At 40.5% G+C, this 20633-nt stretch overlaps 1 protein-coding gene across 7 annotated transcripts in view; it reads right to left on the reverse strand.

The window, feature by feature from the left end:
- map2k5 (mitogen-activated protein kinase kinase 5) overlaps positions 1 to 20633 on the reverse strand; it is a 351751-nt gene that overhangs the window by 145360 nt on the left and 185758 nt on the right. For all 7 annotated transcript variants that reach the window (XM_048615802.1, XM_048615808.1, XM_048615804.1 and 4 more), the window contains exons 13-14: positions 7588 to 7636; positions 4482 to 4555 (exon numbers count right to left, since the gene is read on the reverse strand). In XM_048615802.1, coding sequence (XP_048471759.1) covers positions 4482 to 4555; positions 7588 to 7636 — 123 coding nt within the window. The remainder of the gene's footprint in view (positions 1 to 4481; positions 4556 to 7587; positions 7637 to 20633) is intronic.

Genomic DNA, 20633 nt, shown 5'->3' on the forward strand with positions numbered 1-20633 from the left:
GACATTGTGGGTTTTCAAGGATGCTTGTGAGTTATCTTGTAGGTCTTGAGTGCATCTTGTAGATGCTGCTATCCTTTGGGAAGGAGGTAATTTCCTAAATGTTGAAGGTGGTGTATAGGTGATGATCAAATGGTCTCCCTTGTCCTGGATGGTGTCAAGCTTCTTGAGTGTTGTGGAGCAGGTCTCCATAAATGGAGAGTATTCCATGACATTCTTGACTTGTGCCTTGTAGATAGTGAACAGCCTTTTGGGACACAAGAGATCAGTTGCTTACCACAGAATTCCTAGGCTCTGTCTTGCTCTTAGAGTCACAGTATTTATGTGGCTGGTTCAATTCCATTTTTGGTTAGAGATAACTTCCAAGATATTGATTGTGGGGATTCAGCAATGGCAATTCTACTGAATGCAAAGGGTAGATGGTTTGATACGTTCTTGTTGGAGATGGTGATTGCCTGGCACTTGTGTGGTACAACTATTTTCACCATGTATCAACCCAAGCTTGGATGTTGTCTTGTTGCATAGGTTATTTCAGTAAAGATGCTGAACATTGTGCAATCAACAAACATCCCTACTACTGACCTTTTAATGAAAGGAACACCATTGATGAAGCTTAAGATGGTTGGGCCTAGACCGAACTACCCTGAGGAAGTTCTGCAGTGATGTCCCAGACTGAAATGATTGACCTCCAACAACCACAACCATCTTTTTTTGGGGTAGGTATTAAACAGCTAATATTCAAATAGAAACCATATATTCACTGCATTGCATAGGATATATTACACAGAAGAAGGTTATTCAACACAACTGGCTCCCTGATGCTTATGTTCCACTTGAGTTTCTTCCGACCTTTCCATATCTAAAATTATATTTGTATACATTAACTCCTCTCCCTGTGTTGTCTAATTTCCACTTAAATGGAACTATACAGTTTACTTCTACGAATTTTCTACTATGGTAGAAAATTCCACATTCTCATGACTTTTTGCAAACAGAAGTTGCTTTTGAATTCCCCATTGCACTTCTTGGTGACTATCTTATATTGATGACATTTACATATGCTCTTTCTCCAAACAGGAAATGTTCTCTATGGATCCACTCTGTCCCAGTCTTTCAAAATTTTAGCAACCTCTATTAAACCACCTCTCTTTACCTCATTTTTTTCAAGAGAAAGGAGACCTAGCCTGTCAATCTTTTCATGATATGTATATGCACTCATGTCTGGTATTATTCTTGTAAATGGGTAATAGATAGCTTGTGTGAAAGCTGTGATTCCTCAATGACTTCCTTGAAGATCATCAGTCTGTCAAGGTTTTTGGCCTACAGCCTTTGTCAAGTGAAAGGCATGAACTTATATATGGTGCAGTAGAATTTTACTAACAGTTAAAGTAGGAAAATAGGTGGCTTTTGATTTAATATGCACATATTTCAATACTTTTAAAAAGTTTTTTGGAAGTCATAAGCAAATTGGTACAGGGTAAATAAGTCAAGAAGTTAAATATGTGACTCAAAATTGCTGCATGATGGATAGGTTTCAGTTCGTGGGGTAATGGCACCACTACTGGGGTAGAAGGGAGGTGTTCTGTTGGGACGGGCTTCACATGAAATGTGCTGGGACCAGTTTCCACGATTGGCACACATGGACCCTCAGATTGGCTGCACAGCTGCCCAGTTTATACGGAATGTTACTGATAAGTCCACTGGATCTGATGGGTTGCATCCTAGGATATTGAAAGGAATTAACTACAAAGAAAATGGATGCACTGGTAGCAATCTTCCAATAATCCTGAGTTTCTGGAAAAGTGCCGGAAGATTGGAAACCTGCTAATGTCAGACCCTTATTTAAAAAGGGAAGATTACAGGTTATTCCAGGCCAGTTAGCCTTTACGTCTGTCTCGGGGAAAATTATTGGCAAAATTTTTATTATAAAGAACGTAATAGCAGGGAATTTAGGAACACATGATACAATCAAGCACTGTGGTTGACTGGCAAATTTATTAGAATTCTTTCAGGAGATAACAAGCAAGATAGATAAAAGGAAACCAATCGATGTAATAGATTTGGATTTCCAAAAGGCATTTGATAAGTTTTGCATTTGCTTGCTAGCCCATGATGTTGGGAGTAGTGTATTAGCATCAAGAGAGGAATAGTTAACTAACAGAAGACAGAATTTAAACATTATTAAAAGGAGATTAAAAGTTAAAGCTTTTCACTCATCAGAATAGGATGCAAGAAACAGACTTGGAAAAAGGACACCATGTTGTATACAATGAGAATAGGGCGCTGATTGGATGGGCTATAACTGACAAGAAAATGCAGGATAAACTGTTAAAAGTTCTTAATTAACTAATGTCAATAATAGCTCAACCAATCAGGACCTTCTTCGCACTCAATATAAAATGGTGCCTTTTCTTTTCCAAATCTGTTTCTTGCACTCTCATTCTGAAGAGTACAAGACAAAAAGCTTCAACTTCTGATCTCTTTTCAGCAGTGTTTAATAAAAGACTGAGAGGCGGAATGGTGGGGGGGCATATTCAAGATAGTAACCTGCAACTAGTGGAGTGCCACAGGGATCAGTTATGTGGCCATAATTATTTACAACACATATATCTTGGATGATGGAAGTGAATAGACTATTGCCAAATTTATGGATGACACAAGAATAAGTGGGAAGGCAACTGGTACAGATGACACACAGAGTCTGCAGAGGAATGTCAAGCGAATGGGCAAAAACTTGACAGATGGAACATAATATGAAAAAGGAGTTTATACACTTTGGCAGGCAGAATAGAGGAGCTGAACATTATTTAAACACAGAACGACTGCAGATAGCTATAGCACAGAGGGATTTGGGGGTCATTGAGTATTAATGACATAAAGCTCATGTACAAGTTAAACAGTTGACATGAAAGGCAAATGGAATGTTCACATTTATTTCAAAAGGAATGGAGTATAAAATTACAGAAATCTTCCTGAAAGCAATAAAGGCAACAGTTGGACCACACCTACAATGTATGAACAGTTTTGCTCACTTATCTCAGGAAACATATACTGATATTAGAAGCAGCACAGCAAAGTTCATTAGGTTAATCCCAGGTATGGAGGTATTTTCTTATGAAGAGAATTTGATTAGGTTGGGCCACATTCCTATTTAGGAAGAATGACAGGAGACCTTATTTAAGCATATCAGATCCTTAGGGGGCTTAATAAGATAGAAGCTGAAGAGGTTGCTTCCCCTTGTGGGACAATCCAGACCCAGAGGCCACCATCTCAGGGTAAGAGGCCACCCAGTTTGAATAGATGTGGAGGTGCTGGTGTTGGACTGGGGTGGACAAAGTCCGATGTCACACAACACCAGGTTATAGTCCAACAGCTTTATGTGAAATCACAAGCTTTGAGCATTGCTCCTTCCTCAGGTTGGACCATAATCTGGTGTTGTGTGACTTCTAACAGTTAGAACAGAGATGAGGAGAATTTTTTTCCCTGCAGAGGGTAGTGAATCTGTGGAATTCTTTACTGCTGGGGGCTGTCGAATTTGGGACATTAAGTATCTCAAGGCTGAGACATACAGATTTAAAAATCTGTAAGGGAGTCAAGGATCATGGGTAAAAGTCAGGAAAGCGGAGCTGAGGATCATCAGATTAGCTATTATCAAGTCTGATCTCAGTTCAACTAGACGGGCTGAATCATCTACTTCTGCTCATCATCTTTTGGTCTTTTTAAATAAGAATTGTATGGAATTATGAAATGAATTACATCGATAAAATAGAAAACAGTTTCTTGACTTTAAAATCAGAATGGCTACAGATAAACTTACATCACTCCATTACAAAAGCTGCAATTGCTTATAACAAAGTCAGATTTTGGAACATCTAACAGTCTGAACAAAATTTTCTGTCACACGGGACCATCACACTGTCCTGACACAAGCTGTCTGCTTACACATTTGACAAAATGGAGAACATACAATGCACTAGGGAGAATAGACTTTGACAACTTTTAATATACCACTGACCTTCTTTTTCTTCAAATTCTTTGACTGAGAAAAAAGGGCGACTGCAATTCAAATCAACACCAAAGCAAGCTCACAGGTCACTACCACAAGTGTCTCAAGGGCCAAAAATGGAAATTAATTAAATTTTGTGCATCGCCTTGTAGATGCCTGCCACTATTGTTGATCTCCACATTAATTTTTATTGCAGGCCTCCATAGTTCCCCAGGCACGGCATGTGCTCTGCCCCCCTCATTGTCTGGCCAAACGTTTCAAATCAAATACGCATATCAATGACCTGTTCTATTTTTAAATAGTAATTACAATATCAGCAATTTTTCTGTCATTAAACAATGAACAATCATACTCTGATGAAAGAAAGTCACTCAGAGATTAAATGTGAATAGGTCTCTCCCTCAACAAGGGGCCTTTGTTGTGGGTTCCTTTGACTTACAGCCAGGTGATTTGAATAAAGACGTCCCCATGAGCATACCTGGGTGCTTACTCCAAAATCGCACAGCTTGACCTGTCCTCGTGTGTTCACTAGCATATTAGAGGGTTTGACATCTGCAAAGAACACAAATAGGAGATAGAAACAATCCCTTTTAAAGGCACCTCAGAATTTAATGATTCTGTAATTACAGCTATGACTCAGTAATGCAGAAGATGAAGGCAACACAAAGGCTATACAGATTAGAACGACAAGCTTTGCACCTGCTGCACACATTTATAACGCTCCTGAATAACACGTTTGAGAAAATGTTTTTCAAATAAGCTAGTATTCTCATTACAACATAGCCACTCAATCTACTTGTATGAAGTAGAAAAACTTGATTGGTGTTACAAGACAATTGACAAAACCAAGATGATTTTGTTCCTGTGTCATTTAAGAAGATGCACAATTTGTTAATGAATATTACAAAAAATCTCTGGTGGAACCAGAACTTCTGCACAACATCAGCTTAGCTAGTGTGCAATGCAGGAGACAGCTGTCAAGTATGACTTAGGAACTTTCAGCAGAGCATAATAAGCAAGTGTAACCAATCACTTAAATAAAAATACATTTGTAAATAAACAACTTTATGCATAGCTTTTGTTTTCTCTGTTGATTGTTTTTAAGCTGTCAGTGGGACATTACTGCCATCAGGAACTGGCTCAACAATGCAAAGCAACTGACATCAACAGTCATGAACCCTGGGTGCTTCATTTTCAACTGTGCATATTAATTTCTCTCTTTCACATGGTGGAGTTGAGGGACTTCTTTAAGCTCATCCCCTTGATGATGTAACTATCGCTCAGCATTCCAACAAAAGTATCCAACAACAGAAACAAACAAAGGATATTCAAGTTAATCGTAACTCTTTGCAACTGATTGTTGAGGGGAACGTCATTGTTGAGCATTGTTTCTGCTCATAATAAAATGCAAGCAATGTCAATTTTACTGTACAGTGATTACTGTGAATTAATTTTAAAATGACCAGTTCTTCCCCCTCATTATCGCAGTAGTAAATTGTTCCAGGCAATGCAGCACTGAGTGTTCCTAAAGCACAACTGCATATTACATTGTGACAGTGCACACCTCTATTTGTGTGGGAGTAAAAGAATAAAGAATAAAACATGCAGTGGATGCATGTAGCAAACCTTCAACACAAGTCAAGGGAAAATAATTAAATTCTGATAATTTCAAATCTACTACAGCAAGCCTCAGAACATTGAAATTGTTAGATAATGCAGCCCTAGTAAAATGCAGAGTTTATTCTTCAGTTGTATATTTACATCTTGCCCTGTTGCTGCAGCCAGCTTCTCTGTGACTATCCTCAAGGCAGCACAGATATTTAACAAACATTTTGGATAATATAGATTTTTTTTTAAAAAGTGGTCGCCATACAGACTTTTTTTGTGGGGGGGGGGGGATGGAGGGAATGAAAAATATGAATCTCCTGTAGCTGAGAGTATTGGTTAATTTTCCTAAACCTCTGCCAAAATCATGCAATCATCTGCAATAGCCAAGGGGTGATTTTTTTTAAATCCAATTCTCCCACCTCACTTGCTATGGGAAATTATCAGCCTTTGCTCAGCAATTCTCAACATTATTCCTAAATTATGCAGTTGGAACAGGAGACCTAACATGGATATGAAAATTGCAGATTTCATTGCTGAGGGGAACTGTTCAACTGCTACCTGATTTAACTGGGTACTTTATTATTTTGAAGCTTGACCTACCCCTTAACTGGATTACAGGAGTAAAAAAAATTAAGGTTTACTCAGAAAAAATTTCAAATTTGTCAACAAATGCTGCAGCAGTCACTTACATTTTATGCAAAACTAAAGGACAAGATAACTTCAATTAGAACAGAATCATATAAACTTCTGAAATCAAAACTTGATGGGGCCTTCCACTTGAGCTGTTAGAAAGCTGCTGACACCTTGGAGTCAGATAGGAGTTTAAGTCATCACTTACAATATAGAAAAGCAAGAAGGGCTAGAAAGTAAAATTTCATATCACTAATGTTTTCTTTCAGTGATGTAAAAGTGTTCTGCACTTGTGTATTTAAGTCTTTGAAATCATGAAACAATGACACCAATTCACTGCCACTGCTGAGATGTAATGTAACTATATTTGTGAGGCCATTCATGGATTGCATCATTTCCATTTCAGTAGGAATTCAATCTTAATTTGTTCATTTCTAGTTTTCAACATTTATTAAAGGGTTGGAAATGAAACAAGGACACAAAACTATAACACAAATATCAACATACACATATTGGAACTCTGAATGAACAGACAGAATCTAATGTACAAGCTTTTACTAATTAATCATGTAAAGATGACTCCACTTTGGTTTTGAGAGCTTGTAAATGTAGCTGGCGCCAGTTGATGGAGATGTGGCCAATATGTAAAGTTAGATCAATACCTGTTGGGTTTGGATTAATGGAGATGATCTGATAAATGAGATAAGTTCATTTCCACCAAAGTGTCCCAATTAATAGGCTTCAACTATGAAATGATGATTTGAAATAATGTCTGCACTTAACTGATCTCAGCCAGGGCAGAGGGTAGAGTCACTACTACTCACCACATTTCCCTGGGCAACAGAAAGTGGTTTGGGCAAGTACACGCTCAGATTGCTGTATCTTACTGCACATATGCCAAGTACTGACAGGATTAAGGTCATTGGTGTTGTCCTCCATAGTTAGACACTCACTGGTAAGATTCATATTTAAATAAAAACATTTGGATATGTTACAGGAAGACATCCTGTGCCTATTGGACTTCATGAGTGAAGAGATTACAGGACTAAAGGGAAGGGGAAAAGAACTGAGCAGAAACAGCTAACTTCTCAGTCATTGGAAACACCTGAATACAAATTTGAGCATCTGTGGCAAAAAGAAATATGATCTAACCTTCCATAATATCTTTGTAGAGTTCTATTTTCTATGTTGCTGACATCAATTTATTTTGCCACTCTGAGCTAAAAACTCAATTTTTTACTTTTCCTTTCACCAAATTAATAACTTTAGCCTTCTTGATTATTTGAGTAGAAAAGAAAACAAGGTATTATTTGTAAAATAAAAATCTAAACAAAGATATAACACACCTCTGTGCAAAATCTTTAGGCTCCAGAGGTAGGTAAGGCCTTTCACAACCTGCAGGATAAAAGTAGAAAAACATGCATTATAATTATTCCAATTATACTTTATAATCTGTTACGTTCCCACCATGAGCACCTGGCAATAACCATCTCCAATAAGAGAGTGTAACTGCTTCCCTAGTAAACAGAAACAGAAATTGCTAGACAAGCTCAGCAGGTCTGGCAATATCTGTGGAGAGAAATCAAAGTTAACATTTTGGGTCCAGGAAGGGTCACAGTACCTGAAACATTAATTCTGTTTCTCTCTCCACAGATGCTGCTAGAGCAGCTGAGCTTATCCAGCAATTTCTGGTTTCGTTTCTGATTTCAGGCATCTGCAGTTCTTTCAGTTTTTACTTCCACTGTAATCGAGTGACACTGCCATGATCAAATACCCCACCATCAACATCCTCAAAGTTACCATTCATTAGAGCCTTAACTGTACTTAAGTGTAAGCACAGCTACAACACAGTCAAGAAGCTTGACACCATCCAGGACAAGGTAGTGCACTTGAATGACACTCCACACAAACTTTAAACATTCACTCTCTCCATGGGCAGAGCACCAAGGCAGTAGTTATTATCTATCTTACCTACCAAGCAAATGCAATTCCCCGGAGTTCAAAGATTACTTCCTCATTTGCTGAATTTAGTACAATTAGTCAGTCACTTAATCTGTACATGGGACGCACCTCAATAATGTGCTGCATAATTTGTGTCATTTTGAAAATGTATAAGGAGTTCTAGTAAAACCCTGGTGATAAAGGTTGGCTGTGCAGGTGCCCTGACTTCTTTGAACCTTCATGACTGCAGCAAGTAGCATCGACCAGATGCACTGCAGTAATTCTCCAAGGCTTTTTTTTTTTTAACCAATATCTCCCAAATCTGAGACGTCTAACAGTAATAAGGACAACGACAGAAGACACATGGGAACACTTACAAGTTCCCTTCCAAGTCACACACCATCTGGCTTGGAAATACATTTGCGTTCCTTCACTGTCACTTGCCGATGGTACCCACATCCTATTGGCAAATTTCAAAAAACTTTGAAAAGTAAATGAATGCAAATTATACAGTACTGCCAAGAAACACTGAAGTGTTTTAATCAGACGATGATGCAGTAAAGCATTTTGTATCATAAAATCTCATTTGAAACAAAATATTTCTAAAATCCTTTTCAGTGATGGATCACATGCCATTGAACATTCTTCAGGTCACCATTCAAAAACAATTGCAGTTATTCTCCAAAAATCATGACAAAACCTGATTAAACTACAAATGACTCACAGGAAATGACTTGCACTCGTGTTAAGTAACTTTGTCTATTTCTGAAATATTTGTGCTTTTTACATGTTGCAGCAAGTCCTAGACTTCTGAGGCTGAATATTTCCTATTATCTTCCAGGATTCTAAATTCAAACACACTGAATTATTTCCTTAAATCCAGAGCAAGAGAATTATGAGGTGAGAAGATTCGACAAAACCGATCTAGTTACCACTGCAAAGAAGAAACATTTTCCGTCTTTGATGATCTGGGCTGAAAAATATATTTGCATTCTGTATTTCCAACTGTAAAATAACAAACCATTTCTTGAGAGATAGTAGGAGCTGCTGATGCTGGAGAATCTGAAATAACAAGGTGTAGAGCTGGATGAACACAGCAGGCTAGGCAGCGTCAGAGGAGCAGGAAAGCTGGCGTTATGGGTCTGGACCCTTCTTTAGAAATGGGGGAGGGGAAGAGGACTCTGAAATAAACAGAGAAGAGGGGGGAGGCGATGCTGGAAGGTGGATAAAGGAGCAGATTGGTGGAGAGAAGATGGACAGGTCAAGGAGGCGGGGATGGAACCAGTAAAGATGAGTGTAGGTGGGGAGTTGGGATGGAGATTGGTCAGTCGAGGGAAGACGGACAAGTCAAGGGGGCGGGGATGAGGCTGGGAGGTAGGGGGGGGGGGGGGTTGGTCAGGGAGGTGGGAGGAGCGGATAGGTGGGAGAAAAGACAGACAGGTCAAAGAGGCGGGAACGAGCTGGGCTGGTTTTGGGATGAGGTCGGGGGTGAGGAGAATTTGAAGCTTGTGAAGTCCACATTGAGAACATTGGGCTGCAGGGTTCCCAAGCGGAATATGAGGTGCCGTTCCTGTAACCTTTGGGTAGCATCGTTGTGGCACTGCAGGAGGCCCAGGATGGACATGTCGTCCAAGGAGTGGGAGTGGGAGTTGAAGTGGTTCGCAACTGAGAGGTGCAGTCGATTGTCACAAACTGAGTGTAGGTGTTCCACGAAGCGGTCTCCAAGCCTCCGCTTGGTTTCCCTGATGTAGAGGAAGACACATCGGGAACAGCGGATACAGTAGACCACATTAGCAGATGTGCAGGTGAACATCTGTTTAATGTGGAAGGTTTTCTTGGGGCCTGGGATGGGGGTGAGGGGGGAAGTGTTGGGGCAGGTGTAGCACTTCCTGTGGTTGCAGGGAAAAGTGCCAGGGGTGGTGGGGCTAGTGGGGAGTGTGGAGCGGACAAGGGAGTCACAGAGAGCGGTCCCTCTGGAACGCAGATAAGGGTGGGGAGGGAAAAATGTCCCTGGTAGTGGGGTCAGATTGCAGGTGGCGGGAGTGATGGAGGATGATGTGTTGAATCCGGAGGTTGGTGGGGTGGCACGTGAGGACTCTGTCTTTGTTGTTATTGCGGGCAGGGAGTGTGAGGGATGAGTTGCGGGAAACGCGAGAGATGCAGTTGAGGATGTTTTCGACCACTGTGGAGGGGAAATTGCGGTCCTTGAAAAACGAGGACATCTGGGATGTCTGGGAGTGGAACGCCTCATCTCGGGAGCAGATGCGAAGGAATTGGGAATAGGGGATGGCATTCTTGCAGGAAGGTGGATGAGAGGAGGTGTATTTTAGGTAGCTGTGGGAGTCGGTAGGCTTGAAATAGATATCGGTTTCCAGTTGGTTGCCAGAGATGGAACCAGAGAAGTCCCGGAAGGAGAGGTATTGAAGATGGTCCAGGTGAACTTAAGGTTGGGATGGAAGGTGTTAGTAAAGCGGATGAACTGTTGGAGCTCCTCGTGGGAGCACGAGGCGGCGCCGATACAGTCATCGATATAACGGAGGAAGAAGTGGGGGTGGTGGACCCCCTGGCACTTTTCCCTGCAACGGCAGGAAGTGCTACACCTACCCCTCCATCTCCCCCTCACCCCCATCCCAGGCCCAAGAAGACCTTCCACTTAAAACAGATGTTCACCTGCACATCTGCTAATGTGGTATACTGTATCCGCTGTTCCTGATCTGGTCTCTACATCGGGGAAACCAAGCGGAGGCTTGGAGACCGCTTTGTGGAACAACTACGCTCGGTTCGTGACAATCGACTGCACCTCCCAGTCGCGAACCACTTCAACTCCACCTCCTACTCCTTGGACGACGTGCCCATCCTGGTCCTCCTCCAGTGCCACAACAATGCCACCCGAAGGCTGCAGGAGCAGCACCTCATATCTCGCTTGGGAACCCTGCAGCCCAATGGTCTCAATGTGGACTTCACAAGCTTCAAAATCTCCCCACCCTCGACCTCATCCCAAAACCAGCCCAGCTCGTCCCCGCCTCCTTGATCTGTCTGTCTTTTCTTCCATCTATCCACTCCTCCCACCTCCCAGGCCAACTCCTACTCCCATCTCCTACCTACCAGCCTCATCTCCACCTCCTTGACCTGTCCGTCTTCCCTCGACTGACCAATCCCCATCCCAACTCAGCACCTACACTCACCTTTACTGGCTCCATCCCCGCCTCCTTGACTGCTCCTTTATCCACCTCCCATCATCGCCTCCCCCACCTCTCTATTTATTTTAGAGTCCCCTTCCCCTCCCCCATTTCTGAAGAAGAGTCCAGACCCGAAACATCAGCTTTCCTGCTCCTCTTATGCTGCCTGGCCTGCTGTGTTCAGCCAGCTCTACACCTTGTTATACCATTTCTTGATGAGTTAATAGTTCATGCTGAACCTCCAGCTTATTCGATGTTTCTTACAAGTGGGTAACTCTTTTAATTAAGCATCTTTTCCCTGTTGGTACGCATATATGACAAACTAAAACTAATATGAAGGCACAGTGCTATTAAATTTTCTCCAAAAAATTGTTAAATTTTCAAAAACTCTGAAAATTTGTTTTGCTAGATGCTTTAGATTGAAAAGCAGGGTTCCAGAAAGACAGATGCCCTCACAGCTGATTGGATTTATTACTGTATCACTGTATTAATACAGAAATGCTAATTCAAGATAAACATACCAACTGTGTCTGTGTCCTAAACCTCAAGAGACCTTTAGAAATGCTTGAAATGCCTGGTTGTATTTTGATTAATCCAGACCCTACTGAATAAACTGATACCGTATACAACCAACAAAGCAAATGATATCACACATTCTTTGAGGTTAACTAACGGTCAACTCACGTGGATTAAAATAACCTTGACCTAGCACCAGTAGAATCTAGTAAGCTTATGTGTGACATTGCATGGCCTTTATGCTTACATTTTACACACCTATTCTCTGGTTTGCACTGCTATTCTCTAGTTTAGAAACAGTAATTTCTCCCAAATTGAATTTTAAATATAAATACAAAATTGAAAAAAACCATCCGCTATCCATCTTGCACTTAACTGAAGGTTCCTGAAATGGTTAACAAAATTTGTAACAAAGTTCTTGAAATAATTCAACTCTGCAATTGTTTCATTGATGATAAATCAAGTTACATTGCACAAATTACTTTTTATAATCACAGATAAAATAACACCACATTGTTCACAACTTGTTTTGAGGAAAATTTACAATTTGACTGTCGTTTTCAAATGGATAACAATCAAAATTATTTTTCTGATAAACCAGTGTGGAGGTGGTAGTAATAATCACACTCCAAAGATGACTATAATGTAATTGCTGCTGCTCAGGTAAACCTGTCCCTCGATATTTTTCCTTTTAATTGAAAGGAGGGCTGGGATGACTTGAAGAATAGGCAAACTCAAAAAGTGAAGCAGGCGGCAAGAGCAGTAGGTTAATTTTTTTGTTAAATCAAAATAAAACTTACCTGAAACAAAAAATAAAAATATCACACATTAACAACTTAAATGAAAAGACTGGGGCTCGAAAAAGTTAAAATTAGAATATACCAACAAGATCATCAAGTGGAATTGATTTGGAAGAGACAGCTTGGGACTTCAAGGAGCAGCAGCACTACCTAGTGTTGGGAGGACTAAAACTTAAGTATAATGGTATTTATATTGCCCATACCATTAATAGTAACACCCTTTAGTGATAAAACCATGGCAAAGGAAAAATGTGGAAACAACAAAGAGTTATTGAGTGCGTTATGATACAAGTACATAAGTCAGAACCAGGAATTAAACCTGGTTGAAAGGTCGTAAGTTTCAGTTTTGCAGTTAAGTACCGGGGTGATTAGGCACTGAACATATCCACATGAGGCTGCCAATGTTTTTTTAACTCAAGAACATGAGTTTATTCAACAGAAGAGAGAGAAAAAAACAAAGTTATATGTACACATATCAATGTGAACAGACATTAACATAAAAAGCAAAAACAGATTCAACATTTCACTCAGTAACCTTCCAGGTACTCAATATCAGAGAAATATCACTCCCATCTTAATTCTTTAATTTCTTACTTAACTGACTCTTCCCAACTTCCTTCTTGCACTCTTGAAACAATTTTGACACTTCTTTCCAGTTCTCATGGCCTGAATCTCCTTTAATTTCTGATGGCCTAAATCTCTTTTCAGTTCTGAAAGCTTGAATATTTCAAATGAACACTCACAGCTTGGAGAATTCACAAACTGACCAGCCCTTTTGCTAAGGTGAATGTTGCTCATGAATTGAAAACATTATTCTTGTGCTAGGGATGAAACTGAAGCCTGATTCTTCTGAACTTAACTCGGACTAAACTAACAGTGCCCTCCGATAATTCTTCTTTTCTATCTGCCACAAACTCAGCAGTACAAATACTTCATCAATTAATACATCAGGTGTCTGACTGGCCAATTCTATGTAAATGTTTCCTTGGAAATGATGTATTTAGGTAATACTTCCAAATGACTTCGTGATTTAAGTTAAAAAAGAATTCACAGAACTGAAACCAAAATCCACTTGCCTCAATTCAATTAATAAAGACCTAAATTACCAAATGATACTAGTATGTTATATACTTTCAACATAGGTGGAATTTAATGTTGGCCAAGTGGGTCTCATCTGCTGGTTAGAGAAGCAACAGGACCTCGGTCACCTCTACTGGAATTTTCCTAGGACTGCTGCTGATAATATGGAACAAGAGACTTAGGTTCTACAGGTGGCCACAGTAAAAAAAAACGGGATGGAGGTTGTGGGGTGGTATTTGCTGGTTGGGGCCTGCACCTCCCATTGCCAGGTCCTTTGATCAGGCCACATTTCCAAGTTTGTTACTGTTGTAAACTTTTGACATTCATTTTGTAGCGCAATATCCAAGTCATTAGTGTCAAATAAAAGGAGTCAGCTGTGACCTTTACAAAACAGCAGTACCAGTCTGAAAAACAACAATTTGTCATGACTGGCTATTCTCTATCCTTAAGCTACTTCTAAAAATTCCAGCTGAAACTGAATCTTCTTATTCCATAAGCCTCAGGTTTGTCAACCTTTCATGAAAGAATTTGTGAAACCCTTTCTTAAGGCCATTTAGAAAACATCCATTGTATTCACATCAGCTTTCTCTGCTACTTTATTAAAAAGGCAATAAAATTAGTCAAATACAATCTGCCTTTTACAAAAATAACAAAACAAAGAACTGAGATACTGGAGATTCGCAACAAAAACAGAAATTGCAGGCAAAACTCAGCAGGTCTGGCAGCATCTGTGGGAAAAAGTAGCATTCATGCAGAAGACCAAGTTGTTGAGGGGAGGGGAGAAGTAGAGAAGGGGAGAGATATGCGGACAGGTGGGCATGGAGCCCACACAGAGAGATATATATATACGTATATAAAAGGTGTAGTGATTGGAACAATGCCGACTAGGTGGTTCTCATGACATATGAATCCCCTGATTGGGACTGTTAACCTGGTCCAATCAGGGAGTGTTGGCTGACAGACATAAACAGGAACGTAAGGGGTTCTGCTCACTCTAGGAGCTAGCTCTCTGCTAGCTAGCTCAGTGTGATGTACTCTGCACATGTAAATAAAGGGTAATTTGGTGACAGAATACTGGTATTTGTGGAGTTATTTCAATAGGGGTAGGTAAACAAGGAGATTATTGAAAGCAGGCAAGGTCAGAAGAAAAGCTGAATAAGCAACAATACCTTTTACAAATCTGTGCTAGCTCTCCTAAATTAACTCAAACTTCTCCAAAGGGTCTATTAATTTTTTTATTTGATTATTGCTTCTAAAATGTTTCTCATCACGCAAGTTGAACTGCCTGGACTTGAATCTCCTATAACCTCTGTATTTCTACATTTTGCCATTCCCTCCTGTGAAGTCCCTTGCCATTGGTGTCATGGTATTGACTCTATACCATGATTACCTGTAGTCTCCAGTTTCAAAGAGGCGCACACTCTGAAGACCCCTGCATTTGCTGCCTTTTCCTATTCTTCTGACTCAAGCTCAAGTTGCTGAAGACACTTTCTGCACGTGGTTCCCCAAGACACAAGAAGTGTCCTGAATTTTCGAGTGGCACAAGAACTACAAACAAAAGGTCTCAGCTGCCCCTCCATGATTTAAGTACAATTTCTATTTGCTCTTTGAGAATCTAGTAAGTATGTTGTTTAAACTACAAATTTTATAATATTTTATTTCATTGGAACACACTCTTCTTGATTAATTCACTCACGGTTATACTCACCGTGTTTGATTTTTCTTTAATTTACTGGACCCTTGTTCAAAGCAGTGTTGAGAGAGAAAAAATACTCACCAGCCAATCATGTGGTTTCTGATGGGATTTTACTTCGATTTTACCTAACAATCATTTGGCATTGACTTCTGGGTACTTTGTTTTACCAATCAGTTTTTCTGCTTAAGGGCCCCTACTGATATTGCTCTGTTTATGCCTGCCAGTCTCCCTGATCTGGGATCTTGCTCTTTGTTTGGGTCTCCAATGATGCGCTTTACTTATTACTGACCTCTCTTTCCAGGTCTTGGGTCTCCTCTACCAAAGGTCCGTTTATCATTCTGGTCTGTTCAGTTCTCATTCCTGTTCTCAAGCCTCCTCAATCATTGTTAGGTTACCCCTCAAGACCAAGATGAAAAGCCAAAGTGCCAACACTGGCAGATTGCAACTGCGTGGCAATTTACATTATAAAGGTGAACATATCATTCATAATGGGGAGAATGTTAATCAAGACGGGTAACAAAGTGTGACATGCGGCAGGAACAGCACACTAAACAAGATTTCAATTTCCCAGGAACTGTACAGCATAGAGTCTTAGAGTCATAGAATTATACAGCACGGAAACAGACCCTTTGGTCCAACTCGTCCATGCTGACCAGATATCCTAAACAAACAAATCCCATTGCCAGCATTTGGCCCATATCGCTCTTAACCCTTCCTATTCATGTACTCATCTAGATACAATTGTTGTAATTGTATCCGCCTCCACCATTTCCTCTAGCAGCTCATTCCATGCATGCACCAACCTCTGAGTGAAAAAGTTGTCCCTCAAGTCCCTTTTAAACCTTTCCTTTCTCACCTTAAACCTATGCCCTCTAGTTTTGGACTCCCCTACCCTCGAGAAAAGACCTTGATTATTCACCCTATCCATGCCCCTCATGACTTTATAAACTTCTATACAGTCATCCCTCAGCCTCCGATGCTCCAGGGAAAATAGCCCCAGCCTATTCAGCGTTTCCCTAAAGTTCAAACCCTTTAACCCTGTCAACATTCTTGTAAATCTTTTCTGAGCCCTTTCAAGTTTCACAACATCTTTACAGTAGCAGGGAGACCATAACGGAATGCAGTATTCTAAAAGTGGCCAAACCAATGTCCTGTACAGCCGCAACATGACATCCCAACTCCTTTACTCAATGCACTAACCAAAAAAGGCAAGTGTACCAAATGCCTTCTTCACTACCCTCTCTACATTTGACTCCAATTTCAATGAGCTATGAACCTGCATCCCAAGGTCTCTTTGTTCAGCAACACTCCCCAGGACCCTGCCAGTGTTTAAGTCCCATCCTAATTTGCCTTACCAAAATGCATCATCTCACATTTATCTAAAATAAACTTCATCTGCCATTCCTCAACCCATTTGCCCATCTGATCAAGGTCTCATTGCACTCAGAGGTAACCTTCTTCACTGTCCACTACGCCACCAATTTTGATGTCATCTGCAAACTTACTAACCATACCTCCTATGTTCACATTCAAATCATTTATATAAATGACAAAAAGCAGTGGACCCAGCACCAATCCTTGCAGCACACCGCTGGTCACAGGCCTCCAGTCTGTAAAACAACTCTCCACCACCACCCTCTGTCTCCTAACTTCGAGCTAATTTTGTTTCCAAATGGCCAGCTCTCCTGGTATTCCATGTGATCTAAACTTGCTAACCAGTCTATCATGCAGAATCTTGTCGAACACCTTGCTAAAGTCCATATAGACAAAGTAAACCGCTCTGCCTTCATCAATCTGCTTCATCCCTTCTTCAAAAAACTCAATCAAGCTCTTGAGACAAGACTTCTCACGCACAAAGCCATGTTGACTATCCCTAATCTGTCACTGCCTTTCCAAATACACGCAAGTCCTATCCCTCATAATCGCCTCCAACAACTTAACCACCACTGATGTCAAGCTCACTGGTCTATAATTCCCTGGCTAGTCCTTACCACCTTTCTTAAAAAATGGCATCACGTTAGCCAAGCTCCAGTCTTCTGGCACCTCACCTGTACCTATCAATTATACAAATATCTCAGCAAGGGTCCCAGCAATCACTTCCATTGTTTTCCTCAAAGTTCTGGGGCACACATGATCAAGCCCTGGGGATTTATCCACCTTTATGCATTTTAAGATGTCCAGCATCTCTTCCTGTGTAATATGGACACTTTTTAAGATATCACTACTTATTTCTCCAAGTTATTCCAAGAACAACCACTGCAGAGATATTATAAATTGATTCAAGGGAGAATAAATAGTAATTTGAACAGAAGTGTTTAAAGGATATAGCAACAAGATGGACCATTCTGCTTGATCTAAGAGACAAGGCTACTTGAAACTAATGACGTTTTCTTGTACTTAAAAATTCCTTTTTTTCAAATTCCACAATTCAAATACTTAACGCCATATACATAATAATAATTTTGCTTGGATCCACTAGGTGAAGAGAGTACAACAGAATCTAATGAATGTCCATGTCTATTCCACACTATTTTTATAGACATATATGAATTAGGAAGGATCTATTGACATGGATGCTGAATCGACGTGCATTGAAACAGCATTCTAGCACTCCATTGAACTGTGCAATACAAGAAAATATTTAAAAGCATAATTAAATGGATTTCCACAACAGATTAACACCTTTGCACTGAAATTCCACAAAACAGCAGAAAAGATTTGGCAAGATGCAACTCTAATACTGTCCTCATGTTTAATTAACAAAACAAAGAGGCCATTGTACTCAGGATTTTAAATGAGTTCTTTCTTTAGCCCAAAGATATACTTTATTCATAAAATTTGTAAAATTACATTCTAAAACATTTTGACTTGAATAACAATAAATTTCAACTTGTCTCCACATAGTATATTCCACTCTATTCTACTCAATACAGTTGTAACAGTCTCAATATTTGCAAAATACATTCTAGGTCAGTCAGGTAAACAGCCTGGGGCCGAAGCATTTCAAAATGTAAATTACAGAATGTGCAATAGATACACATTTTTTTCTATATGTCACGTTCCACTGAGGTGGCACAATATAATTTCAACGCTCTTAATCTTCATAATCTACATTCTTTTTAAGGCACACAGCCCGAGTGTACGATGCTGAATCATCTTAGACAATGACCTTTCCCCATTGTGACTCTGCAATGGCTGCCTCAAACTGTTCAGCAGCCCTCAGCACACTGTCCTGAACCTCAGAATGTTCAAGTCGAAGACACTCGGTCAAGCACAATTTTTTGTACTGGAAGATCAGCAGGCTTTGGTTAGACCAAACTGCAATCTTTGCCAGGTTGATGTTTGACTCTGTCTGCATCTGTGGGAACAGTCATAGAGTATGGAGTTCCCCAGAGCAGCTGCTCAGGATGATCCTTGAAAAATTGTTGCATTTCTCTCTAGATCTTCTTTGCAAAGGCACATTCCCCAATGAAATGGGCACCTGTCTCTTCCCTACCACTACCACCTTGAGGGCAATGTGTGGAGGGATGAGACTCTGGTATGTAGGAGCAATCTGATGGGAAGGGCATTTCTCACCAGAAACCAAGCCAAGCTGCTTTGTAAATTCATGCCATTAAGCCTTCTGCCAAATGAGTTTGACAGTCTGCTAAGGGTAACAATCTGACAGTAAATACCAACTCTTTTTCTTACTGGGCCCCAAAGATACTATGTACTGACCACTTGCCCAGATGATGTTTTCTGCATAAACCTCTCCATGAAGAACAGGTGGAACTGTATAGTCTACCTACTTTGAGCATTTTCAGACAATGTGGCCAGACCCATCCTCAACGACAGGTAGAAACATACTGTGTTATTTGGTGTTTCAACACTGAGTCTGATGCACACAAAGGCAGCCAACAAAATGATGGTGATGACGGGAACCTTTTCCTCCCTCTTTATCTGGAGGTTTCTACAACTTGTTCTCCAAACATGGTCTCTATTTTCAACTTCCAGATAAAGCAGAAGATGGCTCAGATGATAACTATGGTGCAGGAGTGAGGAATAGGCCACATCTGTGTGATGTACTGCAAAACTAAGAGCACCTGATAACCAGATTCTTACTCTTAATAGAAAGTCTCAGTTGTTCCTACCTGATCAATTTTTGTTTGACTATGGCTACTCATTCATTCCAGTTTGTAACATATGCCCTAACTCCCTCGACCAAATCCCCAGCAACTTCAGGTAGCCTGACATGATAGCGAAGAAGTCAAAGCACTGGCTCTTTCACGAGGCCAGTTCAAACTGGTTGCAGATGCCCATAGTCTGCACACAAAATGTGTATCTGAGCAAAGGATCAAATGATGCTAACTATGTACAGGGATACTTTGATGACAGTGTGCGCAATACCTTGAATAGTCAACTCTTTGATAAGAAATAAGAAATATAAGAAATGCCTGTATCCTCTTGGTGGGCTCAACAAGATGTCCTATAAACACTTGAATAGACAAGGAAAAGATGGCAGACCTGCCTGACTTCCAGATCTCACTGGAAAGCTTTCTAACTCCCACCAACTGATTGAGGCTACACTACTGATGTTGGTATACAGCAGCTGTGTTCACTTGCAGATTCCCTCTTCAAATTCCATTTTGTTAAACACATCTATCAAATAGGTGTGTATAATTCTGTCAAAGGCCTTCTCCTGGCCCAGGCAGATGAAGGTGTCCATGTCCTTCCCACACATATGCTACTCAGTAATGCAGTTGCCTAGGTTCTCAGAAATCTTCTACGGTGCAGGTCTGATAAGGGTGAATGACCAGCTTCAGAGCTTCATCCAATTGACAATAATCTTGAACAGAGTTATGTTTCCCCCTTTCAGCAGTGAGAACGGGTCATCAATTTCCAATGTTCTTCCCTTTTCACCTTCCGCTAGTAAAGGACAATGATGATGCCTTTCCTGATGGATCTGGATATACTGCTAACCAGAAACATTTGCTTATACACCTTTAGCATGTCCTAGCCAATCAAGTCCCACAGACACAAATACAACTTGGCCATGAAACCACTCTTTCTGGGAATTTTCATTTCCTCAATGTGCTCCAGGGCTTTAGAACGGTGATTTTTAAGTGTGCAACTTTCCCACGTGCAGTCATCTAGGACCTTCCTGACAGAGGACAAGAATAACTTGAAGGGGCGGGGGGGAA

Source organism: Rhincodon typus, chromosome 33 (genome assembly GCF_021869965.1).
Source record: "Rhincodon typus isolate 14 chromosome 33, sRhiTyp1.1, whole genome shotgun sequence".
In the NCBI taxonomy this organism is placed as follows: domain Eukaryota; kingdom Metazoa; phylum Chordata; class Chondrichthyes; order Orectolobiformes; family Rhincodontidae; genus Rhincodon; species Rhincodon typus.